Here is a 25,991-nt window from a genome sequence, read left to right on the forward strand (position 1 = left end):
AAATACAACTAAAGTTAATTTACTTTGTCCACTTTTACAAGAGTATTTCTATTGATTCTAGATAAATAGTTGTGAATCATACAGTTTAGTTGTTCACTAATAGTCCGAGTTAGGATGAAACTTTAGAAGAAATATAACATATAATATTTGAATGTATTATAGAATCCTTATTGAGGTTGAGTGGTAGAGAGGACTTAGAAGTCCTAACTCCGCTTTGTGAAGAATTTTTTCATTTTCATTTCATTTCAATTCCTAGTACACGATTTCGTATCTTATGTGAAAATAAAATAAAGGTAGGCTACTATTGTTTTTCTAAAACACATTCAAGATTATATTCACGAACTTTGAATTACATAAATTCAAGATTAAACATTCAACTAGCCCTATTAAAATACTTTACTATAGTGAGGTCCACGTTATAATGGTAGTGTTTGATTAGCAATGGTATTGCTATCCTTGTCTATCATTCAACAAAGCGGATAACGCTATCTTTTACTCGCATTGCTCTGTTGCCACATCGTCTTTTAACAATGTAGAATTGATAATCAATTAACAAAATATTTCATCTTAATTATGAAGATTCATTATGAAATTATTTAAGAATATAATTTATTGCTTGATGAAATATAATTGATTGTTTTAAACGAGAATGAACAGTTAATATAACATCAATAAACCTGTATCAGCTACCTATAGAAGGTATCTATCTATATGGTATCCAGCTGTATCTATAGAAGGCATTGACAAGACAGAGGATTTCAGCAATGTAGAATTAATAATTAATTAACGAAATATTTTATCTCAATTATGAATATTCATTATGAAATTATTTAAATATATGATAATTTATTGCTTGATAAAATATAATTGATTATTTTAAACGAGAATAAACAGTTAATATTAAACCAATAAGCCTGTATCAGCTACCGTCTATAGAAGACATTGACAAGACAGAGGGTCGGCAACGTTGTTCCCCTATCTTTCTCCACTGCCATTATAACGTGGACCTCACTATAGGGAATATAACATGGTTGCACAATTCCTTAAAAGCTGGATTCATTCCAACAGTGACAGTGAAAATATAATTTCCATAAGTTTTAATTGGACTATTCACACTCAGCCCGGCCGATTGAGTATGAATGATACCATTTGAACTAATAGGAATTATATTTTCACTGTTCACTGTCACTCTTGTGTATGAATTCATCTCAGCACTATCCTGGATGAACGGTAAGATGATTCAATTATTACAGAAAGATAATAACTCTCAATATCTCTTCTTTTATTCTTTCCCTCACCTTTTTCATCTTCTCAGATATCATTTCCTCTGTTTTATTCTTGAACTTTGCCTCTTTTTTCTTCTTCTTTCTGGCCTCCTTCTCTTCTCTGGCTTTCGCTTCGAGTTCATCTTTGTGCAGCTTCTTATAGGCTGAACTGTCGGGTGCATATTTGCTCCACGATTTCGGTTTGCTGGCATCACCTGAAAAGGAAGAAGAAAATAAGATGTGTAAACTTATCTAAATTTGGGAGAGGAATAGCACAAGGTTACCTTATTTTTTCTCTCCTTATCATTTTTAAGATGTACTTATTGTATGAATCAATGAAGAATAAATATGAATTATAAAGAATAGAGGAATTTCACCTCGGAATGAAATGAAGGAAGACGAATTATGGAAGATTTTGTAACAGTTTGATAAAAGATAGAGACAAGAATAGATGAGAATGAATTATAACTGTCGGCTGCATATTTGCTCCACGATTTCGGTTTGCTAGCATCACCTGAGAAGGAAGAATAAAAGAAGATGAATTATAAAGACTGGGGGAATTTCACTAGGAAAGAAATGAAGGAAGATGAATATCATGGAAGATTCTGTAACAGTTCGATAAAAGATAGAGACAAACTAGATTATAACGAAAGAATAAATTATAACTACCAGGAGAGAGTTTGTTCCTATAGTGAGGTCCACGTTATAATGGCAGTGGAGAAAGATAGGAGAAGAACGTTGCCGATCGTCTGTCTTGTCAATGCCTTAAATAGACGGTAACTGATACAGGTTTATTGGTTTAATATTAACTGTCCTTTCTCGTTTAAAATAATCAATTTTATTTTATTAAGCAGAAAATTGAATTTGAAATAATTTCATAATGAGTTTTTCCATGATTAAGATGAAATATTTTGTTAATTGATTATCAATTCTACATTGTTAAAAGACGATCTGGCAACAGAGCAAAGCGAGAGAGATACTGCTTTGTTAAATGATAGACAAGGATAGCAATACTATTGATAATCAAACACTGCCATTATAACGTGCCATATAACACTATAGATTTTGGTTTGCTGGCATCACCTGAAAAGGAACAAAAAAAGAAGATGTGTAACCTTATCTAAATTCGGGAGAGGAATAGCACAAGGTTACCTTATTTTTTCTCTCACGATCATTTTTATGATGTACTTACTATATGAAACAATAAAGAATGAAGAATAAAGATGAATTATAAAGGATAGAGGAATTTCACTAGGAAAGAAATGAAGGAAGATGAATATTATGGAAGAGTTTGTAACACTTTGATAAAAGATAGAGACAAAAATAGATTATAAAGAGAATAAATTATAACTGTCGGGTACATATTTGCTAAAAGATTTTAGTTCGCTCGCATCACCTATAAAGAAAGAAGTAAAGATTGATTGATTGATTAATTGCCTTTATTAGGCGGAGTTAGAACTCCTGGTCCTCTCTGTAAAACAACACTTGAGAAGATGAATTATAAAGAATGGAGAATTTCACTAGGAAAATGAATTATGGAAGAATTTGTAACAGTTTGATAACAGATAGAGACAAGAATAGATGATAAAGATAGAATAAATTATAACTTGCGGGAACATATTTGCTACAAGATTTTAGTTCGCTCGCATCACCTAAAAATAAGAAGGAAAATGAGATACAGAGAAACGCGATGAGTAGTGGAGAATAAAGGAATTGCAAACAGTTTCCTGAAAGAATGATAGAGACAAAAATAGTTAATGAAGAGAGAGTAAATTATAACTGTCAGAAGAGTATTCGCTCCACGATTTTGAATTGCTTGCATCACCTATAAGGGAAATAAAAGAAGAAGATGAATTGTGGAGAATGAAGGAATTTCTAACATTTTGATAAGATATTGAGACAAAAATAGAAACGTTTCATCAATAAACTACTGTCTCTTCCATCTTTGAGCCCTAAAAACAGAGCAATCTGCAATTATTTATTCTTTATTCTTTATTGATAAGACTTGTAGTTGTTCACTTCACAAAATTTTCAGTCCTTAATTATTTTCACAGAGTAGATTTTTAAATTCAGATGCTCCAAAACCAAACATATAAGAAATATTTCACATATATAGGTAGGCCTTTCCTATAAGTTTTTATACCTAGATCTTAGGGTTTCTTCACACTTAGCTACGCTATGCTGAAGTACGTTTTCGTAACACGCAGCCGTCATATCTCCCAATATTGAAATCTAGGCTACGCTGGTGGATTTACCATTGAGATATGGTAGAAGGTTTTTCAGCGTAGCGTAGCTGAGTGTGAGAGTTAAGCCGGGTCAAGACGCTCAAGTTTACCATCAGTCTTAAGCTCAAGCAAAAGACGGATCTTTTGGTTCAAGAAAAAAAATTGCGTCCACACGCATCCGTCTCATATCGCCCGTTTCCTATTTCCCGCAGCTCCACTGCGTTGATATTTCAAAATTTTCATAAATTCTTTTCGATAGATTATACGGTTGACATATATATCCGGTAGATGAGTAATAATTTGTATCGTATTTTTTCGCCGATTCAACTGGATAATGCTGTATTTAACAACATAATGACAAAAATATTACTGTTAATCGCTGAATGGCTTTGTTTAAATGTCATATCTCGAGACACAGTGATTGTAAATGAATTGAAATTTGTAGATAGTATTCTTATCAACAATATAGTACATCTTATTATAAATCATGATAGTAAATCATAATATCAACATCAAATTCTGAGAGTATCATGAGGATCAAAAAAGGGTTATGGCGTTATATACAATCGATAAAAAAACTTGCTTATTTTCAAGTACTCGCGAGGTATTTTATCAATTCGAGGGCACTGAATCCGAAACTGAAATCACAATTTCTCTATCTCCATTTTTACGCGATTTAGGTTTTGGTGGATAGGCAAAAGACGGACGGTTTGATGGAAAAAGATTCCCGGCCGATACATTTTAAGTTTGACGACTTAAGCTTGAAGACCCATCCGTTTTACCGTCAAGACGCAACGACTTACATGCTCCGACTTTTGCTTGAGCAAAAGACTGAAGCTAAACTTGATCGTCTGGACTGGGCTTAAAAGAGCAATGCAGTGATTCAAGATAAAAATATAGAAACCTATGGAATCGCTCTCTGTGTGGTACCCTTATACCTATACCCCTTGATACCTTAAGGTGCGATTCATTAGCGACGATTCCAGACGCGCGGCTAGAGCCTCGTGGCTAGAGTCGTCGCGGCTGTAGCACATTACCTATAAATTTACTATATTTAATTATTCATTGAATCATTATGTTGTAGCCTATGAGCGTGATGACGGCAGATTAATAAGTTGAGTGAGATGAATTGACTACTATATTGCTTTTACGATTCATGTAATCTAATGCACCTATATTTTTTTCTAAGTTTCAGTGGAATGAGAATACTCACCAAGTTCTGAGCATGGTTGCACCTCAATACGCACTGAACGAATGTAGGTATTGTTGAAGTATTCAATAGCTTCCTTGGCTTGTTCCTCGGACTGGTAACCCACGAATCCAAAGTGCCTAAACTCGCCTTTCTTGGTGTATTTCAATTGGACATCGGTGACAACTCCTTTCTGACTAAAATGCTCCTTCAAACTCTCACAAGTTACCTGTAAAAAATTGAGAATGATTAATAATTTGTTCAAAAAACCAGTGTTACAGCTGATGAAATGATGATCTAGAGAACCTTTTTTATATCTTGTAAATCTATATAAATAGAAATCGAGCCTGAAATTTTGACATTCGATAACTTTTTTATGAGTGAACCGAATTTGATGATTTTCTTAGTTGTGTTCATTAAGTTCAGGACCAGGTTTATGACCTATCAAGTTCATAATCCGACTTCAGGACTTTTTCCTATGGTCCTTCAAAGTTTACATGTAATCCTTATGGGAGAAGATTTGTGAGTGGCACACACAGAAATAAAAATCAGCTGTTACTAGTAGTTCTGTGAACAGTAGACCTCACGCAGTATTCTCATCCACAAGTACCTGATTGAAACTATAGACCTTATGGAAATACAGCAATAGACTGGTTTCTCCACACATCTGTGTAATCACTTGTCAGCTGATTTATGATGAATAATTTTATAGTCTGATCTTCACTCTAATATTGGCATATGAAGGAGGCTCCTTTTTCCTTTTATATTATCGTTAAAATGCAAAATTTTCAAAAACCTTGTATTACGTCGACGCGCAATTAAAAAAGGAGCATACCTGTCAAATTTCATGAAAATCTATTACCGCGTTTTGCCGTAAATGCGCAACATATGAACATTCAAACATTTAATCATTAAGAATAATGCCAAACCGTCGACTTGAATCTTAGACTTCACTTCGCTCGGTCAATAATGTGGAACTCACTATACGGTTGTGTCATCTGCAAATGGGAGAGAACTTCCAACTAGCCTGAGGGAGGTCGTAGATGGATATGAGGAAGAGAAGAGGTCCCAGGAACCAGGATAGAACCCTGAGGCACGCCACATTATGAGAATCTGACAGCGCCAACCAATTGACACTACCAGTCTACAATGAGCTAAGGTCTACGGTGATCGTGGATTGAGTTGAAGAGGGGGCTCTTATTTTCTTAACTTTGCCTACATGCACTTGACTTTGGACGTGCAATTTAGCCTTTATGTTTCTAAAATCCATATAAATTTAGCAAATTGAGGGCCATTCCTTGAATTCCATATATCTCAAGTTTCTCTAACTATATTCAGTGGGAGAAAAGTAAAAATGGGTGGTGATCTAATGAATTTGAAATTTACAGTGGGGAAAAAGTAAAAATGGGTGGTGATCTAATGAATTTGATATTTACAACAATCAAAACTAATCCAGAAAGCATGCATAGTGAAGTAGTTTTCTATTTACATGAGTTCAGGAGATTATGACTCAACAATAAATACTATTTACTTACATTGTTCGGCAGATTCTTTACTATTAATCGAGACATTGTTGAAGTTCAATCAAAATAACGTAGAATACATTGAAATGATTCAGAATAAATGCGAAGTTTTGACATAACCTCAAAAAAGACAGGCAGCGTGTTTACAGTTTCGATTTTGATGGTCAAAGTCGAGAGAGCCTCAATCCTCGATAATCAAACCGATCTCGATAGTCAGGATCTTATCGATAAGAGCAACCGAATTTTAGGTTATGTTATGTAGATTACAGTGAATTAACCTTGAATTAACAAAATAAAGTGAAAAAAACTTTCTTTATTCGTTATATCTAAGTTGTTATCAACTCTTTAGAGTGTTTATTGTTCATGTTATATATTTTTCATTGGTTTTTATTGACTATATAATTACTTGAACGATTTTTTAATTCATAAGTAGTGTTGCATGTCGCAAATTTTAGGTTATCAACCTTGTTAATTTCATTTAATTTGTAAAAATTTCTGAATTTAGAACTAAAGTTTAAAAATATTTTCCACTTATACCAGTTAAACTTGGCAATTATCTAGATTTAATATCCAAATAACACATTTAAAATGTCGAATGACAAAACAAACCCCACTGGTATTCCCACAGACATTGATCCTAGTAAATATGGCTATGATCTGTACCCCCAACGCTGGAAGAAGAGGGAACAATCTTTCTCCGACATGCTTCTTGGCAGGAATCTTGAAACTGAACGCATAAAGTGTGAAGGCAGAGTATATGACTGTCTAAAAACAAGTGAGTATCCAACATATTATTATACCTACCCAGTAGCGTTCCAGGATTTTGAAATGTAGGGGATTTGAGCAAAAATGTTGGGCCTTCTATAAATTACAACTACTGGCATTTTATGAGTGAATTAACTTTGTTTTTTGAATTCCTGGGGGGTTGAAAACCCCCCTTTTGCTACGCCTCTTATCTATCCTAATAGGCCTACTTAGTTTTGTTTTTTGTTTATATATTATTATTATTTTATTAGAATGAAAACACTAATTAAAATTGTCAACCAATTTTCTCTAAGAGATTTACAATAAAAGTGGTTGACAAATTCAATTTGTGTTTTTATTACTGTATGAAAAAGTATTACAACATCAAACACAGCTCAACTGTATTAAGTTAGGCTAATATAGGGCTAATAAATAATATATTCTTACAGTCAATATTCTTTCTTGATAACGCCATTATTCTCTAAAATTGTCAACTCATATTTTAATTTCTAATATTTTCACATTGTTTCAGATCGTTTGGTGAGGCTTATGATGTCAGCTTTAAAAAGTGCTGGGTGGTAAGTAATTATTCAAGGATCGTCCTGCATTTTTTTCTTAGATAATTCAAATTTTTCAAGAAATCTATCAATGATCATAGAGCACAAACCGAAGATCTCAGAACTCTCTGGTTACTGATTGGAACGTAAATACTGGTTATTTAAATTTAAATGACTCAAAATACAAGCTTCAATTACTCTGTTGTGGACTGTATAAAAACGAATCAAATGTTTGAGTAAAATAACATATCCAATCAGAAAAACTATCCAGTGCCTGGAACGAAAAATTGATGAGTAATAGATACTAGTAGTTCTGTGAACAGTAGACCTCACGCAGTATTCTCATCCACAAGTACCTGATTGAAACTATAGACCTTAAGGAAATACAGCAATAGACTGGCTTCTCCACACATCTGTGTAATCACTTGTCAGCTGATTAATAATTATTCTATAGTCTGATTTTTACTCCAATATTGGCGTATGAAGGAGGCTCCTTTTTCCTTTTATATTATCCTTGAAATGCAAAATTACCAAAAATTGTATATACGTCGACGCACAATTAAAAAAGAACATACCTGTTAAATTTCATGAAAATCTATTACCGCTTTTCGCCGTAAATGCGCAACATTTAAACATTAAGAGAAATGCCAAACCGTCGACTTGAATCTTAGACCTCACTACGCTCGGTCAGTTATAAAATTAAAGAAACTCTCCTGCCATCTGGCAGTCAATGAGCGAATGAATACAATTCAAATGGCCTCAACACTGATGAAAAAAATTTTCTTCAAGAGATTTACAATCCTTGACTTTAAGAATACTGTTTGAAACCTTTTACCTTACACTGCGACAATTTCAACCATATAACCATGGTAAAATGTGTTGGATAAGAATTGATAGGTATTATCAAAAGTATACCCCGTTATACAAGAATACAAGGTTTATACAAGGTTATACAAGGTTTTTGGAAATTTTGCATTTCAAGGATAATATAAAAGGAAAAAGGAGCCTCCTTCATACGCCAATATAAGAGTAGAAATCAGACTATAGAGTTATTCATTATAAATCAGCTGACAAGTGATTACACAGATGTGTGGGGAAGCCAGTCTATTGCTGTATTTCCATAAGGTCTATAGTTTCAATCAGGTACATGTGGATGAGAAAACTGCGTGAGGTCTACTGTTCACAGAACTACTAGTACACAGGACATGGGTGCATCCATGCATCAGTACAGCTGAAGATGTGTTGATTTCAACATGAAACTGCAGTCCTGTGTACAAGTCTATAGTGAGGTCCACGTTATAATGGCAGTAGAGGAAGATAGGAGAAGAACGTTGCCGATCCTCTGTCTTGTCAATGCCTTCCATAGACGGTAGCTGATACAGGCTTATTGATGTAATATTAACTGTTCATTCTTGTTATACGGTAAATATTCAATTATATTTTATCAAGCAAGAAACTGTATTTCTCAATAATTTTATAATGAATTTTCATGATTTAGATGAAATATTTTGTTGATTAATTACTAATTCTACATTGTTAAAAGACGATCTGGTAACAGAGGAAAGCAAAAAAGAGATAGCGCTATACGTTTTGTTGAACGACTGACAAGGATAGCAATACCATTGTCAATTACACACTGCCATTATATCGTGGACATCACTATAATAATAATGTGGTTGAGACAAAAATAAAACTGTTTTTTTTTTTTTAAATATAACTAAAATATTTAAAATATATGTTTGATAAATTATTGAACTAAATTAGAACTAAAGAGAAACCTTCTTGATTTATCAACAAGGCTTTATCAAACATTAATGAGACCTGAAATAAAATATGCAATTGATTTGCTTAGTAACCAGAGCATATGATTATAGATCATATGACCAATATCATCACAACAATGTCTTGAAAATTCCACCTTTCAATCGCACACCACTGTGATTATCAGTCTTCATTATAATAATTATTCTCCTCCAACTTTTAATTGCTATCTATTTTAATAAATGTACTCTCACCTCTGTTTGCAGTCCTATAGACATTCGCAGACATATAGCATGCGAACCATGTGACAACTCAGTGACTGGAGGCTATGATCCTATTATGAATCAGGTAATGAACTTTAAAATAGCTAAAATTTTCAGTTCTAATTCATCATTAGGACCAAGCCACATGAAGCGTTTTTTTTTAGGCGTTTCTGGACTGGAGGTGGACGAGACGGCACGGCAGGAAGCTCTCCGATTGGCTGATTGGGTTGGCGTTTGGGAATCAGCTGATAATTAGCCAATCGGAGAGCTTCCTGCCATGCCGACTTGTTTCCCGTTAGTGAAAATACGCTTGGTGTGTCTTAGTCCTTATTGCTCCATTAGAACCATTCATGGAGCATGATACAGTACCCATTCATTTATTCGTGGATAAAATGACAGATTATAAAAATATTATTAGGAAGGAACAACTGGGTTGGCCCAAAACTATTCCTTTCCCAAATTTTGATATTTAATAACATGTCCGAAAAATAGGTTATGTTTCTACTGTAAAACGTTCAAGTTGAAGTTTCATTTTGAAAATTTTCATATTGATCATAGAGCTGTTCATCCCTGAAAATTAAATTTACTCAATGAATTACTAACCAAGTTATTTAGAATTTTGTGAAGGAACATCGCAGTTGTGTTGCGCTCATTACAATTCCGTTATCATATCTCAATTTTTCACTAAGAAATAAGAAATCTAAGTACTGTTTTTGAAAATTCTTACTAACAACATGTTCAACAAAATTCACAATTCACAATTTACACAAAGGAAAAATTACTCTGAAAACAAAATTATATACACACATATACAGTAGTCTGATCGTAGTTTCAAATAATTATGTTGCCGCCAATCGTCATTATGTTATTTCTCTAAATTATTGTCGTTTAAGAATGAGGCTCCCAGTTCAATGAGCAAGGAAAGTTGTGTGAGTGTACCACACCAGATTTTTTTGTATTAAAATAAATGAGCACAGCATTTTGTTAATTGATTTTATTTTGATAAATAATTTTTTTCTGTTGTAAGTAAAATTTTTTAAATGATTTTCATTTTTTCTTGCTATTTAAGAGTAGCACTTACCAAAATCTCAATTTTCCAGTCCATATAATTCTTCCATAGTCTGTGAAAACCTTGGATTGCAGCATTGCTCTAATGGAGTATAGTGCTGGCAGATTTATCAGAATCCACAGGGTGTTAACTATAGAGATACTAAAATACTGAAAAACCTGTTAGCTAATTGTGTGAGTGAAAGAGCGAAAAAGAGAGCATATTATTTATATAATCATTTAGAATTACACTACTTACAGAAAAGTACCACAGACTTACGCCCAAAACTGTTTCAATTCTAATTTAGACAACAGGGATTTTCAATTTATACAGAGCATAGGGCTTTTTGATAGAATCAGCAAAAAACTGCAACAGTGTACTTCTACTTTTATATTGAAATAATATTGGCCATAAAGCCCTGTGCTGCAAAGTGAGGTTTGCACGGACTATAGATATATTTTAATTAGGTACCAGCTGATAATTCAATTTATTTTACTCCTACATTGTTGAAATATAATCTGTTAACGTTGCGGGACTAGAAAAGGCTAGTGCTATCTGCTTTGTCGAGTGGTAGACTAGAATAGCAACTCCAGTGTTAATCAAATGCTGCCATTATAACGTGGACCTCACCATATTCATTGTAATTTCACTCTTAATATCGGTGTAATTTATTTGATTTCAGATAGTAGTGTGCAACCAGACCAGCTCGTCTATAGTCCCAGGAGTGCTAGCTCACGAGATGATCCACATGTTCGACTATTGTGTGCACAAAGTCGACTTCAAGAATATCGATCATGTGGCCTGTACCGAGATCAGGGCTGCCAACCTCACGCATTGCAGCTTCATGAGTGCTTTCATGCAGGGTGACGTCACGCCTTTCAATTTTAGGAAATTACATCAGGTGAACTATTGCTCAAATAAAATAGTTTGCTATCAAGGTAGAAAATAATAGGTAGCTTCTTCTTCTTCTTCATCTTCTTCTTTATTTTATTTCTCATGTCCTCCACCTCCTCCTCATCCTCTTACTGCTTCTCCTTGGTTTGTGCGTCTTATCACCCACGTACAAATTAAGAGCTCATGTGGGCATAATCCTCAGCAAAAGTAATAATGTATTGCCTGTTTTTCAATTACAAATCTATATTTTAGACCTATTATTGTTACCATTTACAAATTAATAAATTCAGTGTTTATGCTTCATCAAATGGAAAGCTTCACAAATCAATTGCTGGGCTAACATAGGCTTTAATAATGCTGGATCATAATAGAAACGCATTGAGAGTAATGGATTCATAACTAAATCAAGTCAGTATTAATTATTAATTCGTAGATGAAATAATGTGCAAGTTTCATTCTTATTAATAATATATCTATATAGGAACAACCTAAGAGACGACACACACCAGACAACCATGTATGAGCGAGGTGTTAGGAGTTCTGGTATTCGGTTGTATAATTTATTGCCAGCTCATATAAAAGAAATGACTGGTACAAAATTCAGAGATCAATTAAAGAAGGAGCTGCTGTCCATATGCGCGTACTCAAATGAAGAGTTCAGAGAGTACTACGAGTGTTGAAATGGGGTTTAGAGAGAATAGAAAAAAATGTATTGACTTCTCATGTGCCTATTTATGCTCTAAACTACGAGCGTCGAGATAAGGTTTGGAGAGAAAAAAAATATATTGACTTATCATTTATGTATTTATGTTCTGTATTTTATTGACTTACGACATTGACAAGTCCAAATACCCCTTTTATAGGAGGTCAGTGAATGAAATAATAATAAATAAATAAATAGTAAAAAACACAAATAGAAATTGTCACTTATAACAGAACCTGGTTTCGTGTAAGTTAGTTTTACTAGTAAGTTGTAAACAAGACAGCTGAATATCGTAGTATATTCAGGCTTCCTACCTTCATAATACTCCTCAGCATTCTTACCTACAACCTTTTTCATAATATAACGAGCAACATACGCTGCCGTGGCTGGTGAAGCCAAGAAACCAGATTCTGTTATAAATTTATAATGATGGAAAGTGGTTCACAATTTCAATTTGTGTTTTTCATTACGAAAGATTACTACAACATTACACACAAAACAACTGTAATTTTAATAATATTGCTTGAAAAGCAGTTCCTTAACTATGTTCTTGAAGCTTTTCTATTCTAATTCAATGAGTAGTTATAACAAACACTAGAGGTATTCATCCACCTGTCGCATCATCTTCAGAAATAAGTGAAATCTATGTAACTTGATGTGATTATTGTAAATTAGGCTATAGAATTAGTGTGAATTCATGAATCTTCAGTGTAGGATTAGTACCTATAGTTTTCATCGAACTAGATCAATGTGAATCCACATGTAAAGCTGCGAACAGACTTGAGTGCCACGAATAAGCTATTTTCACTTTTCATCAGCTGATTATATCTGTATTTGTGGGGGCGCGACAGTCGAGACCGACGACATTCGAGGCCTACGACCGTGGAGGACTATTTTACAGTCCTCTACGGTCGTAGGCCTCGACTGTCGGGAGTGTACCAAAATTAGAGTGGCTTCAACTGTCGCCTAACGCAGGCGACATTTGAGGCCACTTTTTCAGGAGTCCTCTCCAGTCGTAGGTCTCGACTGTCGGGGCTGTACAAAAATTAGAGTGGCCTCAACTGTCGCCTAACGCAGGCGACATTTGCGGCCTCTTTTTCAGGAGTCCTCTACCGTCGCTGGCCTCGAATGTCGCTGGTCTCGACTGTCGGGCCTGTACAAAAATTAGAGACTCGCTTGCAGCAGGCGACAGTTGAGGACACATCCTACTGCGATTCCAGACAAAACACATTTTATAATGATTATAACTTATGATTTGTTGAAAACTAAATAATGAAAACTTCCTTCATAAAAAAACATATGAACTTTGAAGGTAGATAGTGCTTATCCTTGATGTGATTAATTCCATAAGCAACATCGTTAATGAAATAAATGAACAATTTAGTTTGTATGAGAAAAGCTCAATGTATATATAGATCAAGAAAATGTAAAATGTGAATGTGTGAAATTCATAAAAGTTATTGATTTGTAACAGGATATTGATTTGTAGAATAATATCCCACATCTATCATGAACTGAGAATTTGACATCAAAGTATCAAAAAGGTATTTACGAGTTTGAAAATTTCGTTTTTTATGATGAAGCAACTAAGGTTTATTACAGTTGTAAAGTTGCAATACTTATTCATAATACGGAAGGAATAATGGGATATTATTCAATTTCTGGTAAATGCATACAAATTAAATGATAATATTCTTTTGGTGCTGTCTACCATTCTGGAGAGCCTAGCGCAGGCGACAGTTGAGGCCTCTTTTTCAGGAGTCCTCTACGGTCGCAGGTCTCGACTGTCGGGAGTGTACAGAAATTAGAGAGGCCTCAACTGTCGCCTAACGCGGGCGACATTTGAGGCCTCTTTTTCAGGAGTCCTCTGCCGTCGCAGGTCTCGACTGTCGGGGCTGTACAAAAATTAGAGTGGCCTCAACTGTCGCCTAACGCAGGCGACATTTGAGGCCACTTTTTCAGGAGTCCTCTGCCGTCGCAGGTCTCGACTGTCGGGGCTGTACAAAAATTAGAGTGGCCTCAACTGTCGCCTAACGCAGGCGACATTTGAGGCCACTTTTCCAGGAGTCCTCTACCGTCGCTGGCCTCGAATGTCGCCGGTCTCTACCGTCGCTGGTCTCGACTGTCGCAGGACTCTTCTGTCGTTTGCCTCGTTTGACATCGACCCGTATTTGTACATAAACAGTAATGTCCAGATATAATAAGCGTAGTATCAGCTTATGATAATTGCAATTACCTTGTTCGTGGTGCTCAATTCTATACGCAGCTCAATTCTGTTTAAATACGTTGAGGTGCGTACAGACTTTCGCTCTGCTCCGCAACCGAACGTCACTCCAGCAGAGCGATTGATGATAGACCGGGGAGCAACAGTGGTTCGACCGGGGAACGCGAGAAGATCTAACATCTTCCGTAACGTTCATGATGGGTGCGTGGGCGGCGCGACTGTAGTTCGATGGAGGAACGAGGGCGGTACGAGGGAGGAGCGTGCTCGGTCCGGGTTGGAAGAGCGTATATGTGTACGCAGCTTTAGGTACAATCTCTCACTATATACAAAGGTAGAAAATAGCCTCCATTTTAATGAGAATAGTTCATCACCTCATCAATTATTTTCTATTTGTCAACAGGACTGCGTGAAAACGAAAGCCCTCCACTCAATTTTGGCAGTACGGGATGTGACCGAAGAGCAAGCGGTGGCTGTCATTGAGAGAGTTTTCCCCACCTGTTACAGCGACCTTGAGCCGATCGGCAGACGACTTAAGAGGAATAGCAACGATATTGATAAGGCATACAGGGAAGGCTTCTATTATGGATATGTGTAGCTTAAGATATACATTCAGTGAAGTTTAGATTTTTCGTAATATGTAATTAATAATTGATTTAATAGGCCTAATTGTTTATTGAGATATGTCTAGCTTAAGATATACAGTCAATAAAATAGAATTATAGTACCCTCCAAAATTAATAGAATAATAAAACAATAATACAAATTGTAACGTAACTACTTTTTACCGTAACTAATTGTAACGAAAAGTTTATTTAAAATTCGAAAAGTAGTTACGTTACAATTTGTATTATTGTTTTATTCTTCTATCAATTTTAAAGGGTACTAAAATTATATTTCATGAATACAATAAATTAGTCCTGAATTCCTACATTTAAAAATATAGTCAGTAAAGTTTAGAGTTTTTGTAAAAATTAATGAATTGATAGTGTTTAAAGCTGCATTTACACCAAAGTTATTAACAATATGTTCATTTTTCCGTCCTTATAGATTCTATTAGATTGAACATAACTTATCATACACATGATGAACATATGTGTATGATAAGTTATGACCAATCTAGTAGAATCTTTAAGGACAGAATAATAAACATATTGTTAATTGACCGAGCGTAGTGAGGTAGCAGTCATGGTTTTGACTCGGTTTTTTTTTTTTTTTTTTGTATGTAACGCAATTACGGCCAAACGCATTGATAGAATTCTATGAGATTTGTCAGAAATATTCCTTTTTCAACTGCGCGTCGAAGTATGCACAAGGTTTTTAGAAAATTTCGCATTTTAAGGATAAGCCTAATATTAAAGGAAAAGGAATTCCTCTATACTCCGATATCACTATATATATCATCTACTCTGAATATAGGATTAATCAGTCGTAGAATTAATAATATAGAATTATTCATAATCAATCAGCTGACAAGTGATTACACTGATGTCTGGAGAAGCCAGTCTATTTCTGTATTTCTTCTATAAGGTTTATAGTTTCAATCAAAGACCTTAAAGAGGTATGTATCAAAAGGTCTTTGGTTTCAATATTTTGTTTTGCAGTCATGGTATTATTATGCGTGCCCATCAGTATCAATATTCTCACATTTGAAAAAACTTATTTAATAGGTAATTAGAAATAATCAAATGAACTAAATAATGCTGAAGAAATTATAATATTTTTGATAGTAAAAAATTAATTTTCATCAGATGGAAAGATTATCACGGAACTGGGTGAATTATATCATATGGAATACAAATTCAAACGTGAACTGAGTTTGTTAACATTTGAAACAGGTGACATCAGGTACTTGTGGATGAGAATACTGCGTGAGGTCTACTGTTCACAGAACTACTAGTAACTTTGGTGTAAACGCAGCTTAACAGTGTATACATATATACATTGATATACATATGATACATTGAACAAAATATCATAATGAGAAATTTATAAAATAGAATTATAGTACCTTCTTTTAAATAATAAAATAATAGATTTAAAATACAAATTATAACTTTATAATTATTATAAAATTATTATTTCATTAATTTCATAAAAAGGTACTTTAATTATATTTTATAAATAAAAATAAGTAGCCCTGAGTTCTTACATTTTAAGAACATAATGAGAAAATATTGTTTTTTTCACAGTTAAAACAAAATCTTTACCGATAATGATCGGTAATTAAAACAATATTTTCTCATCATGTTCTTAAAATGTAAGAACTCAGGGCTACTTATTTTTATTTATAAAATATAATTAAAGTACCTTTTTATGAATTAATGAAATAATAATTTTATAATAATTATAAAGTTATAATTTGTATTTTAAATCTATTATTTTATTATTTAAAAGAAGGTACTATAATTCTATTTTATAAATTTCTCATTACGATATTTTGTTCAATGTATCGCATGTATATCAATGTATATTTGATATGTATTCATGTGTTAATAATCATATGAGCTTTTACTGTCTCTGAACGGTTAGTCTTGTTTGTAATAGTTTGGGATCATGGTGGAGCAGGGAATGTGATACATACATTCAAATGGTGGCGTGCATAGTTCTTGACTATTCGACTAGAAAACAACATTAAAAAAGACTAATGAGCTATTTCATTAAGACTTCAAGAATATTGTTTATAATGGTAAAACCCGTTGGTTCATTTTCCTATATTGGTCACATAGTTGAACATTGTAAAGCTTGAAGCTGCAGTTTCTACTGTGAGAACAATGAATGTTGTTACTATTATAGATTTGTTTTTATGTGTAAAATTTGGTTGGTTATGTAATAAATGAGGCTATTGCTTTGTTGAATTTGACAAGTTTTTTTTTTTTAATGAACCTTATCTCCCAAAGTACAATACCAAAAGATTTCAATATTACAAAAAATACTACAATACTACAAGAGAGCATTCCTGACCGGCAATTAGGAGGTACTGGGTTCGATTCCCGGGCTGACAAATATATTTTTGAATAGTATAGCGCTCATCGAATTTCCATCCAGCTGTTTACCCTGTTGTCAATATTTGCATTAGCAGAAGTCTTCGGGGTGAATTACAGCATTTAATTTGGTTTTTACTTTCCTTGCCCTATTACCATAGGTAAGGAAAGTATTGCTTTCCGAAAAAAATTAAGGTACCCTAATTTCTGAATTTCTATACGTTTCAAGGTCCCCTGAGTCCAAGAAATTGGTTTTTGGGTATTGGTATGTGTGTGTGTGTGTGTGTGTGTGTGTGTGTGTGTGTGTGTGTGTGTGTATGAGTGTTGTGCGTCTGTGTACACGATATCTCATCTCCCAATTAACGGAATGACTTGAAATTTGGAACTTAAGGTCCTTTCACTATAAGGATCCGACACGAACAATTTCGATCAAATGCAATTCAAGATGGCGGCTAAAATGGCGAAAATGTTGCCAAAAACAGGGTTTTTCGTGATTTTCTCGGAAACGGCTCCAAAGATTTTGATCAAATTCATACCTAGAAAAATCATTGATAAGCTCTATCAACTGCCACAAGTCTCATATCTGTAAAAATTTCAGGAGCACTGCACCATCTATGCAAAGTTTGGTTTTAGATTCCCAATTATCAGGCTTCAGATGAAATTTAAACAACATATTTTGAGTGGAAAGATTAAGCATAAAAATCTCTACAATTAATGTTCAGTAACATTTTCACCTAAAATTGAAAATAAGCACGAAATTCGAGAAAATGTTATTATTTCAATTGCAAACTGTTGGCAACTGTTGATTCTATTAAATGATTCACTATGAAGAGATAGCAGACCTCGTATTCCTCCAGCGTTATTGTCCTGTCGCCAGCTGGCTCAGATCGTTGTTCATAAGTAGACTTGAGATGCGCGGGAACACTAGCGTCAGGTGATCAATTTTCATAACGGCAAGGAAAGTTGTGTGAGTGCGCCACATCAGATTTTTTGAATAGTATAGCGCTCATCGAATTTCCATCCAGCTGTTTACCCTGTTGTCAATATTTGCAGTAGCAGAAGTCTTCGGGGTGAATTACAGCATTTAATTTGGTTTTTCTTTTAATAATAATAATTATTAATTCATTAGCATTTGAATAATTATTGCAATATCTCAGTAATAATTTCCATCTGAATACTACAAGACTTTTCCTTTTTCGGACTATGTGTAACCTTATCTAAATTTGGGAGGAGAATAGCACAAGTTTAAAATAATAAATTATATTTTATTAAGCCAGAAATTATATTTTTCAATAATTTTCATAATGAATTTCCATAATTAATATGAAATATTTTGTTAATTATTTATTAGTTCTCCATTGTTTATAACATTTGTAATGTTCGATGACAAGAATAAAGATTATTGATTATTGTTAAAAGACGATCTGGCAATAGAGCAAAGCGATAAAGAGAAAGGCGCTATCCGCTTTGTTGAATGATAGACAAGGATAGCAATACCATTGCTAATCAAACACTGCTATTATAACGTGGACCTCACTATAGGATACTTTATAATGTATTCTAAATACTTTATTGTTGGATGACACATTGAATGGCTTATGCCTTAGCAGGTTTTTTCCTGTATTGTATTGAGTGTATCATTTTGTATACAATATTGAATTATAATAGTATGCTCAAACTGAATCATATTTGGGTTCAAGAAATAAACTATGGAGAATCAGAGCAGAATGCATTGATGAGTGTGGCTATTATAGCATAAATAGATATCCCATGGTATAGGGCGTTTATGTCGCAGCTTTTACTGTTATCTCAAGCCGATTACGGGCGATTATTGTCGGTTTTTACTGTTTTGTTGGGGTGATAGTGTATGAACGGCACAATATGAGAGACTACCAGCGTCACACAGCTTCACGGGAGAGAACTACGTGGACTATCGGCTTGAGATAACAGTAAAAGTTGCGACAAAAACGCCCTATACCATGGGATATCTACTTACGCTATTATTTCTCTATGCTATTATTATGGGGAAAAGATAGCCTAAGAAGATATCCCATGGTATATAGAGCATTATTATATTTCAAATCTCACTGTCAACTCAAGCCGATAGTCCTATAATATAGTAGTTATTCTATAGTTTTTTTATAGTAGTTGTTTCTGGTGAAGCTATGTGACGCTGGTAGTCTCTCATACCAATACCTACCGTACTATTATTATTAAGTAATAGTAGGTTTATACGGCACTCATACTATTGTGCCGTTCTTACACTCTCACCCCTATAGTGAAGTCCACGTTATAATGGCAGTGTTTGATTAGCAATGGTATTGCTATCCTTGTCTATCATTCAACAATGCGGATAGCGCCTTTCTCTTTATCGCTTTGCTCTATTGCCAGATCGTCATTTAACAATGTAGAATTAATGAACATAATATTCCATCTTGATTGTGAAATTATTGAAAAATATAGCCTAATTTCTTGCTTAATAAAATATAATTGATTATTTAAAACTAGAATGAACAGTTAATATTAGGTACATCGATAAACCTGTATCAGCTACCGTCTATAGAAGGCATTGACAAGACTGAGGATCGGCAATGTTTTTCTCCTATCTTTATCCACTGTCATTATAGCGTGGACCTCACTATAGAACACAGTGGTGATAAACAGTAGTCGACAGTAGGTAATCGGCTTTAGTTGAGAAAAAATCGGTTTGTAATTTGGATCAAAAACGACCTAATACCATGGGATATCTTCTTATGCTATCTTTCCTCTACAGTATTATCAAGTAAGTATGAAACTATAATCTATAATATTATCAAATTCACATTCCCAGCATTCTATTTACATCAAAAACAAAAATAATGCCTGTTGTGTTCCTTAATAATCTGAGGGATCAAGAGATAGGCTAACTAAGAAATTACCTCAGTAAACTTTATACCAAAGTTATTAACAAAATATTAATAACTTTATCCTTTTAGATTCTATTAGATTGAACATAACTTATCATACACATGATGAACATATGTATTAGTCAAGTTCCGTTCAATCTAATAGAATCTATAATGATTAAGTTATTAACATTTTTTTATAACTTTGGTGTAAACGCAGATTTACGGTAATTAATTCTACCTACATGTTTTGTAGAATTACTATCTATAGTTGTACTAGAATTACTGAAATTATTGAGGATTATCAATCAATACTATACACACTTGAATATTGTCGAGAAGTTTTATTATCAAAATATAAAGATCTTTAATACTTGCAAGCAAATCTTTCAATACAATGAATGCTAGAATCAATAGCATACAATAATCTCAAATTTACAATAAAGTTCTTCACATAGTGAATGACTGGATTCAGATTGAATTTATAATAATAATTATTCCATAATATATATTAAACATTGTGCATTTAACAAGTTACTTATAATTATAATAGAGCAGCATTTTAGTTTGAGTTTTATAATTTATTTAATATTTTTGGTCAGCAATAATAAGAATAGATGAAAAAGATGAAGGCCTATAATTCTAGTGAAATATGATTGCATGATGAATGATATATAGTATTCAGCGATGAAGATATATAATATATTTCAATAATAAAGTATTTCCATCGTTTATGATTATTTGAATGACTTTGAAAACACCGCCAAGAAAATGCATAATAATTAAGAGTATCCCAAATAATCAATCATCGAAACTCATGAACAATTTTTGTACTTGAAAATTTTTTTGGCACTTCACAATTTTTCAAAACAATAATATTCATAAATTACAATGTAAAAAACTTATCAACTAGAAGGCACTTGTTTTATGGAGCTTAACATCTATAAAATTTGAAGAGAACTAACAATATTTCACTGATAAATTTGATATTTTCTCAAAGTTTTAAGAGGTTTGGTGCTTTTTATTGCAATACTACACTGTGTTGGAGGAATTTATGAAGAAATGCATTTCTGGTGAGAGGAAAATGTGTTGAAAAGTGTCTAGTAAGCTATTTTTTCTCAGGATGAGAAATTTTATTCACATAATCGATTTGTGATTAGATGAAGATCAACTACAGTATATTATTATCTATACAAGATTGTCTTGAATCATTTAGCAGTCCTAGCAAGAAATAGAGGTTTTGGAAAAGTTACAGTATTTATTCATATTCGTATCATATGAAAACCTCTTAAAAAAAAAGTTTAATGATCCAAATTCACCGTGGAATAGTAATGAATATTAGATAAAATAACTAGAAGGCTACCCTTGAAATATTTATTTTAAATTATACTCGACACAACCCCCTGGATCTAATTTTGGGTTTCATGATGCACTATCAGCAGCATAGACGGCGAGTTAAGTGATTCCAAAATCAAAAACTCATGTGGAAAATACAGAGCCAATCAATTCTTGGCTGCAAAAATCCTGAAAAATGAGCCAAAATTGACCAAAATCGAAAAATCGCCCTTGCAACCCCGCTATTGAATTTTATTAGATTTAGAATTTTATTCTATTGGATTTGAGTACCAATGACACATAACTATGTACCCTTTGCTCCGACTGGGATGTGGGCTTCACCCGCCCAATTGCCTTTCATGACTGTATGGGTGCACTGTATGACTGTATGGGTGATTTATAACGACATAAATATCGAAACCAGTCGTGTAGGTTAAAATTCAAAAGAAATATTTCAAGGTTTCCAGTTATTTTCTTCAACTGAACAATCATGTAGCCCTATTAAAATACTTCATCAGTGAAGAATTATGAATGTATAACACACTAGTCAAATTGATTTTCACGAAGATCCATATTCTCACATACATTCCTTGATTATTACCTTTTAAAAAACTATATGTACCTCTGGTACCGTATATGAGAACTTTCTGATTAACTAAGAATAGATAGCCTACCTAACAAAGTATAGAGTTGAATTAATGAAGTTTTGAATTATGGTACCTTACTCACTCCTTGAAATCAATATTTTCAATAAGATTCAACATATAAATTCAATAAATTATTGAGTGTGAGAGCCAGCAGTAAAATATATTTCACAATTAAAAACATACGTGAGAAGGCCTACTTTAGTTTTTTAATATATCATGTCATATGAGGAATTGAAACTACTCTTCAGATAATAGATTTTCCTCACAACCTACTTGATATTCGAGTGAATAATTATTTCCACATCAATTTTCACAAGAATCTACAACAAATCATTATAGATAATTCAGATGAATTAAATACATACGTAGGTAGGCCTACGTTAGGTTTTTTAATATACCATGTCATAAGGAATTGAAATTACTCTTCAGATAATAGATTTTCCTCACAACTTACTTGATATTCGAGTAAATAAATATAATTTTCACATAAATTCTCACAGGAATCTACAACAAATCATTATAAATGATTCAGATAGGCTATAAAAACCACAATGAATTTTATTTCGCTGAGGAATATTTTCAAGATATAAAATAAAATAAAATAAATAAAACCGGATGAAATGGACACAAGAAACGGTCAACTCTGAATTTAATTTGGTAGGGTCCATCTACCTTACCCACACTCTTCTTCTCGTGCTCTTTATATAATATATACTTCTAATCAGAGACTTAATCCATACTATGTAGGCCTTTATTATTATCCCATTGAACTTCTTTTCCAAGCTATGCCAAGTAACATCCAGGGAAATCTCTATAATTTCTGGACACTCAAATATTTAAATATTTTCCTAGACTTCTCTGTACTTAGTCTTGTTATAAGTTGTTATAACTTTTTTCCAAGCTATGCCAAGTCACATCCAGGGAAATCTCTATACTTTCTGGACACTCAGATATTTAAATATTTTCCCAGACTTCTCTATACTTAGTCTTGTTATAAGTTGTCTATTTTTATCAACTTTTACATTCCCTATCGATACACTGATTAACTCTTCTCAGAAAGACTGAATTAAAGGAGCAAATCTTGCCTTCTCATAAAAGCATATATGGATGATGATTAAGGTTATCGCATAGTCCATACACACCTGCATTTTTTGATTTCCATTCAAATATATCCCATTCTAGATCTACTAAGAAATTTATCACTAAAAATTGTCTACCTATCACATCTTAACACTCATTCTTCTCAATAACTATTCTTCTTCCAGATGATAATTTTCTCTTCACATTGGATTCAATCCTTCAAAATAATCTTATTACTGTAATTCTTCACTCATTCTACTTCTCCACTCCGTTTCCTTTTGTTCTTTTTTCACATTCATATTCAATTATTAATTTAATGTGAAATGACCAAATCAACTTTTCCTCCCACACCCTGTTTGACAAACTCATTTAAATACTCCTCCATTAACCACCAAAACTCCCCTCCACCCCAACCAAATTTCACCCTCATAACCTTAAACACTTCAGTTCCTGTTTGGCTTGAAAATGTGCGATACCAGCACGAAACGGACGTCGCCACATCAAATAATGTGAGTGCTGTTTCACTTAAAAGTTTTATAAAATTTAATAGTGATATTAATTTAATTTTCCACAATTAATTAGAATATTATTGGAGGTGGTTCAATAGACACAGCTCAAAACTGGTCTTCCCACGAGTTCCCACATGATTTTACATTGAATTCAAACCTAAAACTTTTTTCAATTTTCTCTTCCTTTTTCACTTCCTCTCTCTATAGCATACCGTAATTACCTCTTTCTATTTGACAACATTTCTTGATTTCAGTATTGATTCAATTTAACACAATTGATTAAAATTATTGGAGGTGGATGTATTTAAATATTTTCCCAGACTTCTCTTGATTTAATATTTTAAACTATGATAAATAGTTCGATAACCTTAATATTTAATTAGAATATTATTGGAGGTGGTTCAATAGACACAGCACAAAACTGTTCATCTAACGAGTTCCCACATGATTCCACATTGGATTCAGCTCAAAAAAACTTTTTTTTGAACATTTCCTCTTTCCTTTACACTTCCTCTCTCTAGACTATATTTTTCTCTTTTCGACAACATTTAACTTTTCTTACTTACTCCACCACGCAATTTCATTTCTCCTTTGCACTTTCTCACTTAATATCCTTCTTTCTTTAACAACATTAATTACTTACTTTCCCCTTTTCCTTCGTTCTAGAGAAACAAAACGATGGGTAGCTCTTGGTTGTAGTCGAAATCAGTGGATCAAATGATGCACATACGACGGTGCTCCATTGTCGGCTCGGTGAACGTTCTTTGGGTCAGTCCTATCAGACTGGCTTCTGTAAAATATCACAGAGAAATTCATGAGAAATAATTACAATGTTCAATGAGAGAAATGGATGAGAATCAAATGAGGATAATAATTGAAGATGAGACTTGGAATGTTGACAGAAATTCCACTTTATTTCAGTATTCAAATGAGAATACTCGTGTTCTCTGTGTCAGTCCTACTTCTGAAAAATATGATATGGGGTGAAGAGAAATTTATGAGAGATCATTAACTATATAGTTTCGAGAGTTAAATGAAAGAAATAAATGAGAAATAGAATAGTCTTGTTCTTTGAGTCAGCCCTGTATAATAATCATACTTACACTAGATAGAAATGCTAGAAATGTTACTTTTAGAAAATTTAAATCTAGAATGTTCAAGTTCCTGAAAGCCAAACCACTTTATTCACTTCAAGAATGGTATGATCTGAATATGAAGAGCCTTTCTTTTTCATGACTTATTTCACTGTTTAAATGTATTCTATAGGCTATATCTATTTAAGTATTTATTATTCATGTATAGAACTAATATATACTTTGTGGAAGCTTATTGTTATGTGTGTTCAGAATTCATATTGATTTGTGTAAATTGCTTCATTCTGTATTTGTCTGTGTGACTTTTGTATGAATATTTTTTGTATCTTGTTTATTGATGACTATGTCTATTGCACTATGTGTTTAATGACAATAAAAAATTCGATTCTATTCTACTTCTCTACCGTAGAGTTTACGGTAAAACAGATGAATTCGTGAGAAATGATTTAAAATATTTTCGAAAGTTGAATGGAAGAAATGAAAGGGAATTGAATGGAAATGAGCATAAAATAAAAATACTCTGCACTCCTCTTCTCCACACAGAAACTAAAAACCGAAACACTGAACTGGTCTTGTGTTCATTACATTATTAGTTATGTTTTTATGCACATTTTCAATGCAGTTATATTCATTTCATTACAAAGTATATTCATTATAATTACCATAGGTAAGGAAAGTATTGCTTTTCGACAAAAATTAAGGTACCCCAATTTCTAAATAATTTCTATACGTTTCAAGGTCCCCTGAGTCCAAAAAACTGGTTTTTGGGTATTGGTCTGTATGTGTGTGTGTGCATGAGTGTATGTGCGTCTGTGTACACGATATCTCATCTCCCAATTAACGGAATGACTTGAAATTTGGAACTTGAGGTCCTTTCACCATAAGGATCCGACACGAACAATTTCGATCAAATGCAATTCAAGATGGCGGCTAAAATGGCAGGAATGTTGTCAAAAACAGGGGTTTTCGTGATTTTCTCAGAAACGGCTCCAACGATTTTGATCAAATTCATACCTAAAATAGTCATCGATAAGCTCTATCAACTGCCACAAGTCCCCTATCTG

The 25,991-nt window shown here is 33.3% G+C and overlaps 3 protein-coding genes across 5 annotated transcripts in view; 1 reads left to right on the forward strand and 2 right to left on the reverse strand.

Moving 5' to 3' along the window:
- Nucleotides 1-6,369, reverse strand: part of LOC111062832 (probable RNA-binding protein 19) — a 32,025-nt gene extending 25,656 nt beyond the window's left edge. For both annotated transcript variants that reach the window (XM_039436491.1, XM_039436490.1), the window contains exons 1-3: nt 6,215-6,369; nt 4,704-4,908; nt 1,299-1,480 (exon numbers count right to left, since the gene is read on the reverse strand). In XM_039436491.1, coding sequence (XP_039292425.1) covers nt 1,299-1,480; nt 4,704-4,908; nt 6,215-6,250 — 423 coding nt within the window. In that variant the 5' untranslated portion in view covers nt 6,251-6,369. The remainder of the gene's footprint in view (nt 1-1,298; nt 1,481-4,703; nt 4,909-6,214) is intronic.
- A 44-nt stretch (nt 6,370-6,413) lies between these two features.
- LOC111053629 (mitochondrial inner membrane protease ATP23 homolog) lies at nt 6,414-15,383 on the forward strand. Of its 2 annotated transcripts, XR_005572283.1 has the most exons (6): nt 6,414-6,977; nt 7,479-7,524; nt 9,531-9,612; nt 11,258-11,476; nt 14,797-15,106; nt 15,348-15,383. XR_005572283.1 is itself a non-coding variant. In XM_022340544.2 (5 exons), exons 1-5 carry the CDS (start codon nt 6,791-6,793, stop codon nt 14,989-14,991), a joined length of 729 nt encoding a protein of 242 aa, XP_022196236.1. In that variant the 5' UTR covers nt 6,414-6,790; the 3' UTR covers nt 14,992-15,215. The 2 variants fall into 2 exon arrangements, 1 of the variants encoding a protein (XP_022196236.1); XM_022340544.2 differs by lacking the exon at nt 15,348-15,383 and having other exon boundaries at nt 14,797-15,215.
- Nucleotides 15,384-24,277: 8,894 nt separating this feature from the next.
- LOC111053627 overlaps nt 24,278-25,991 on the reverse strand; it is a 75,591-nt gene continuing 73,877 nt past the window's right edge. Inside the window, exon 10 of the mRNA XM_039436645.1 lies at nt 24,278-24,623. Within this exon, the coding sequence (XP_039292579.1) occupies nt 24,547-24,623 (77 nt within the window). The 3' untranslated portion in view covers nt 24,278-24,546. The remainder of the gene's footprint in view (nt 24,624-25,991) is intronic.

Source organism: Nilaparvata lugens, chromosome 10 (genome assembly GCF_014356525.2).
Source record: "Nilaparvata lugens isolate BPH chromosome 10, ASM1435652v1, whole genome shotgun sequence".
NCBI lineage: Eukaryota > Metazoa > Arthropoda > Insecta > Hemiptera > Delphacidae > Nilaparvata > Nilaparvata lugens.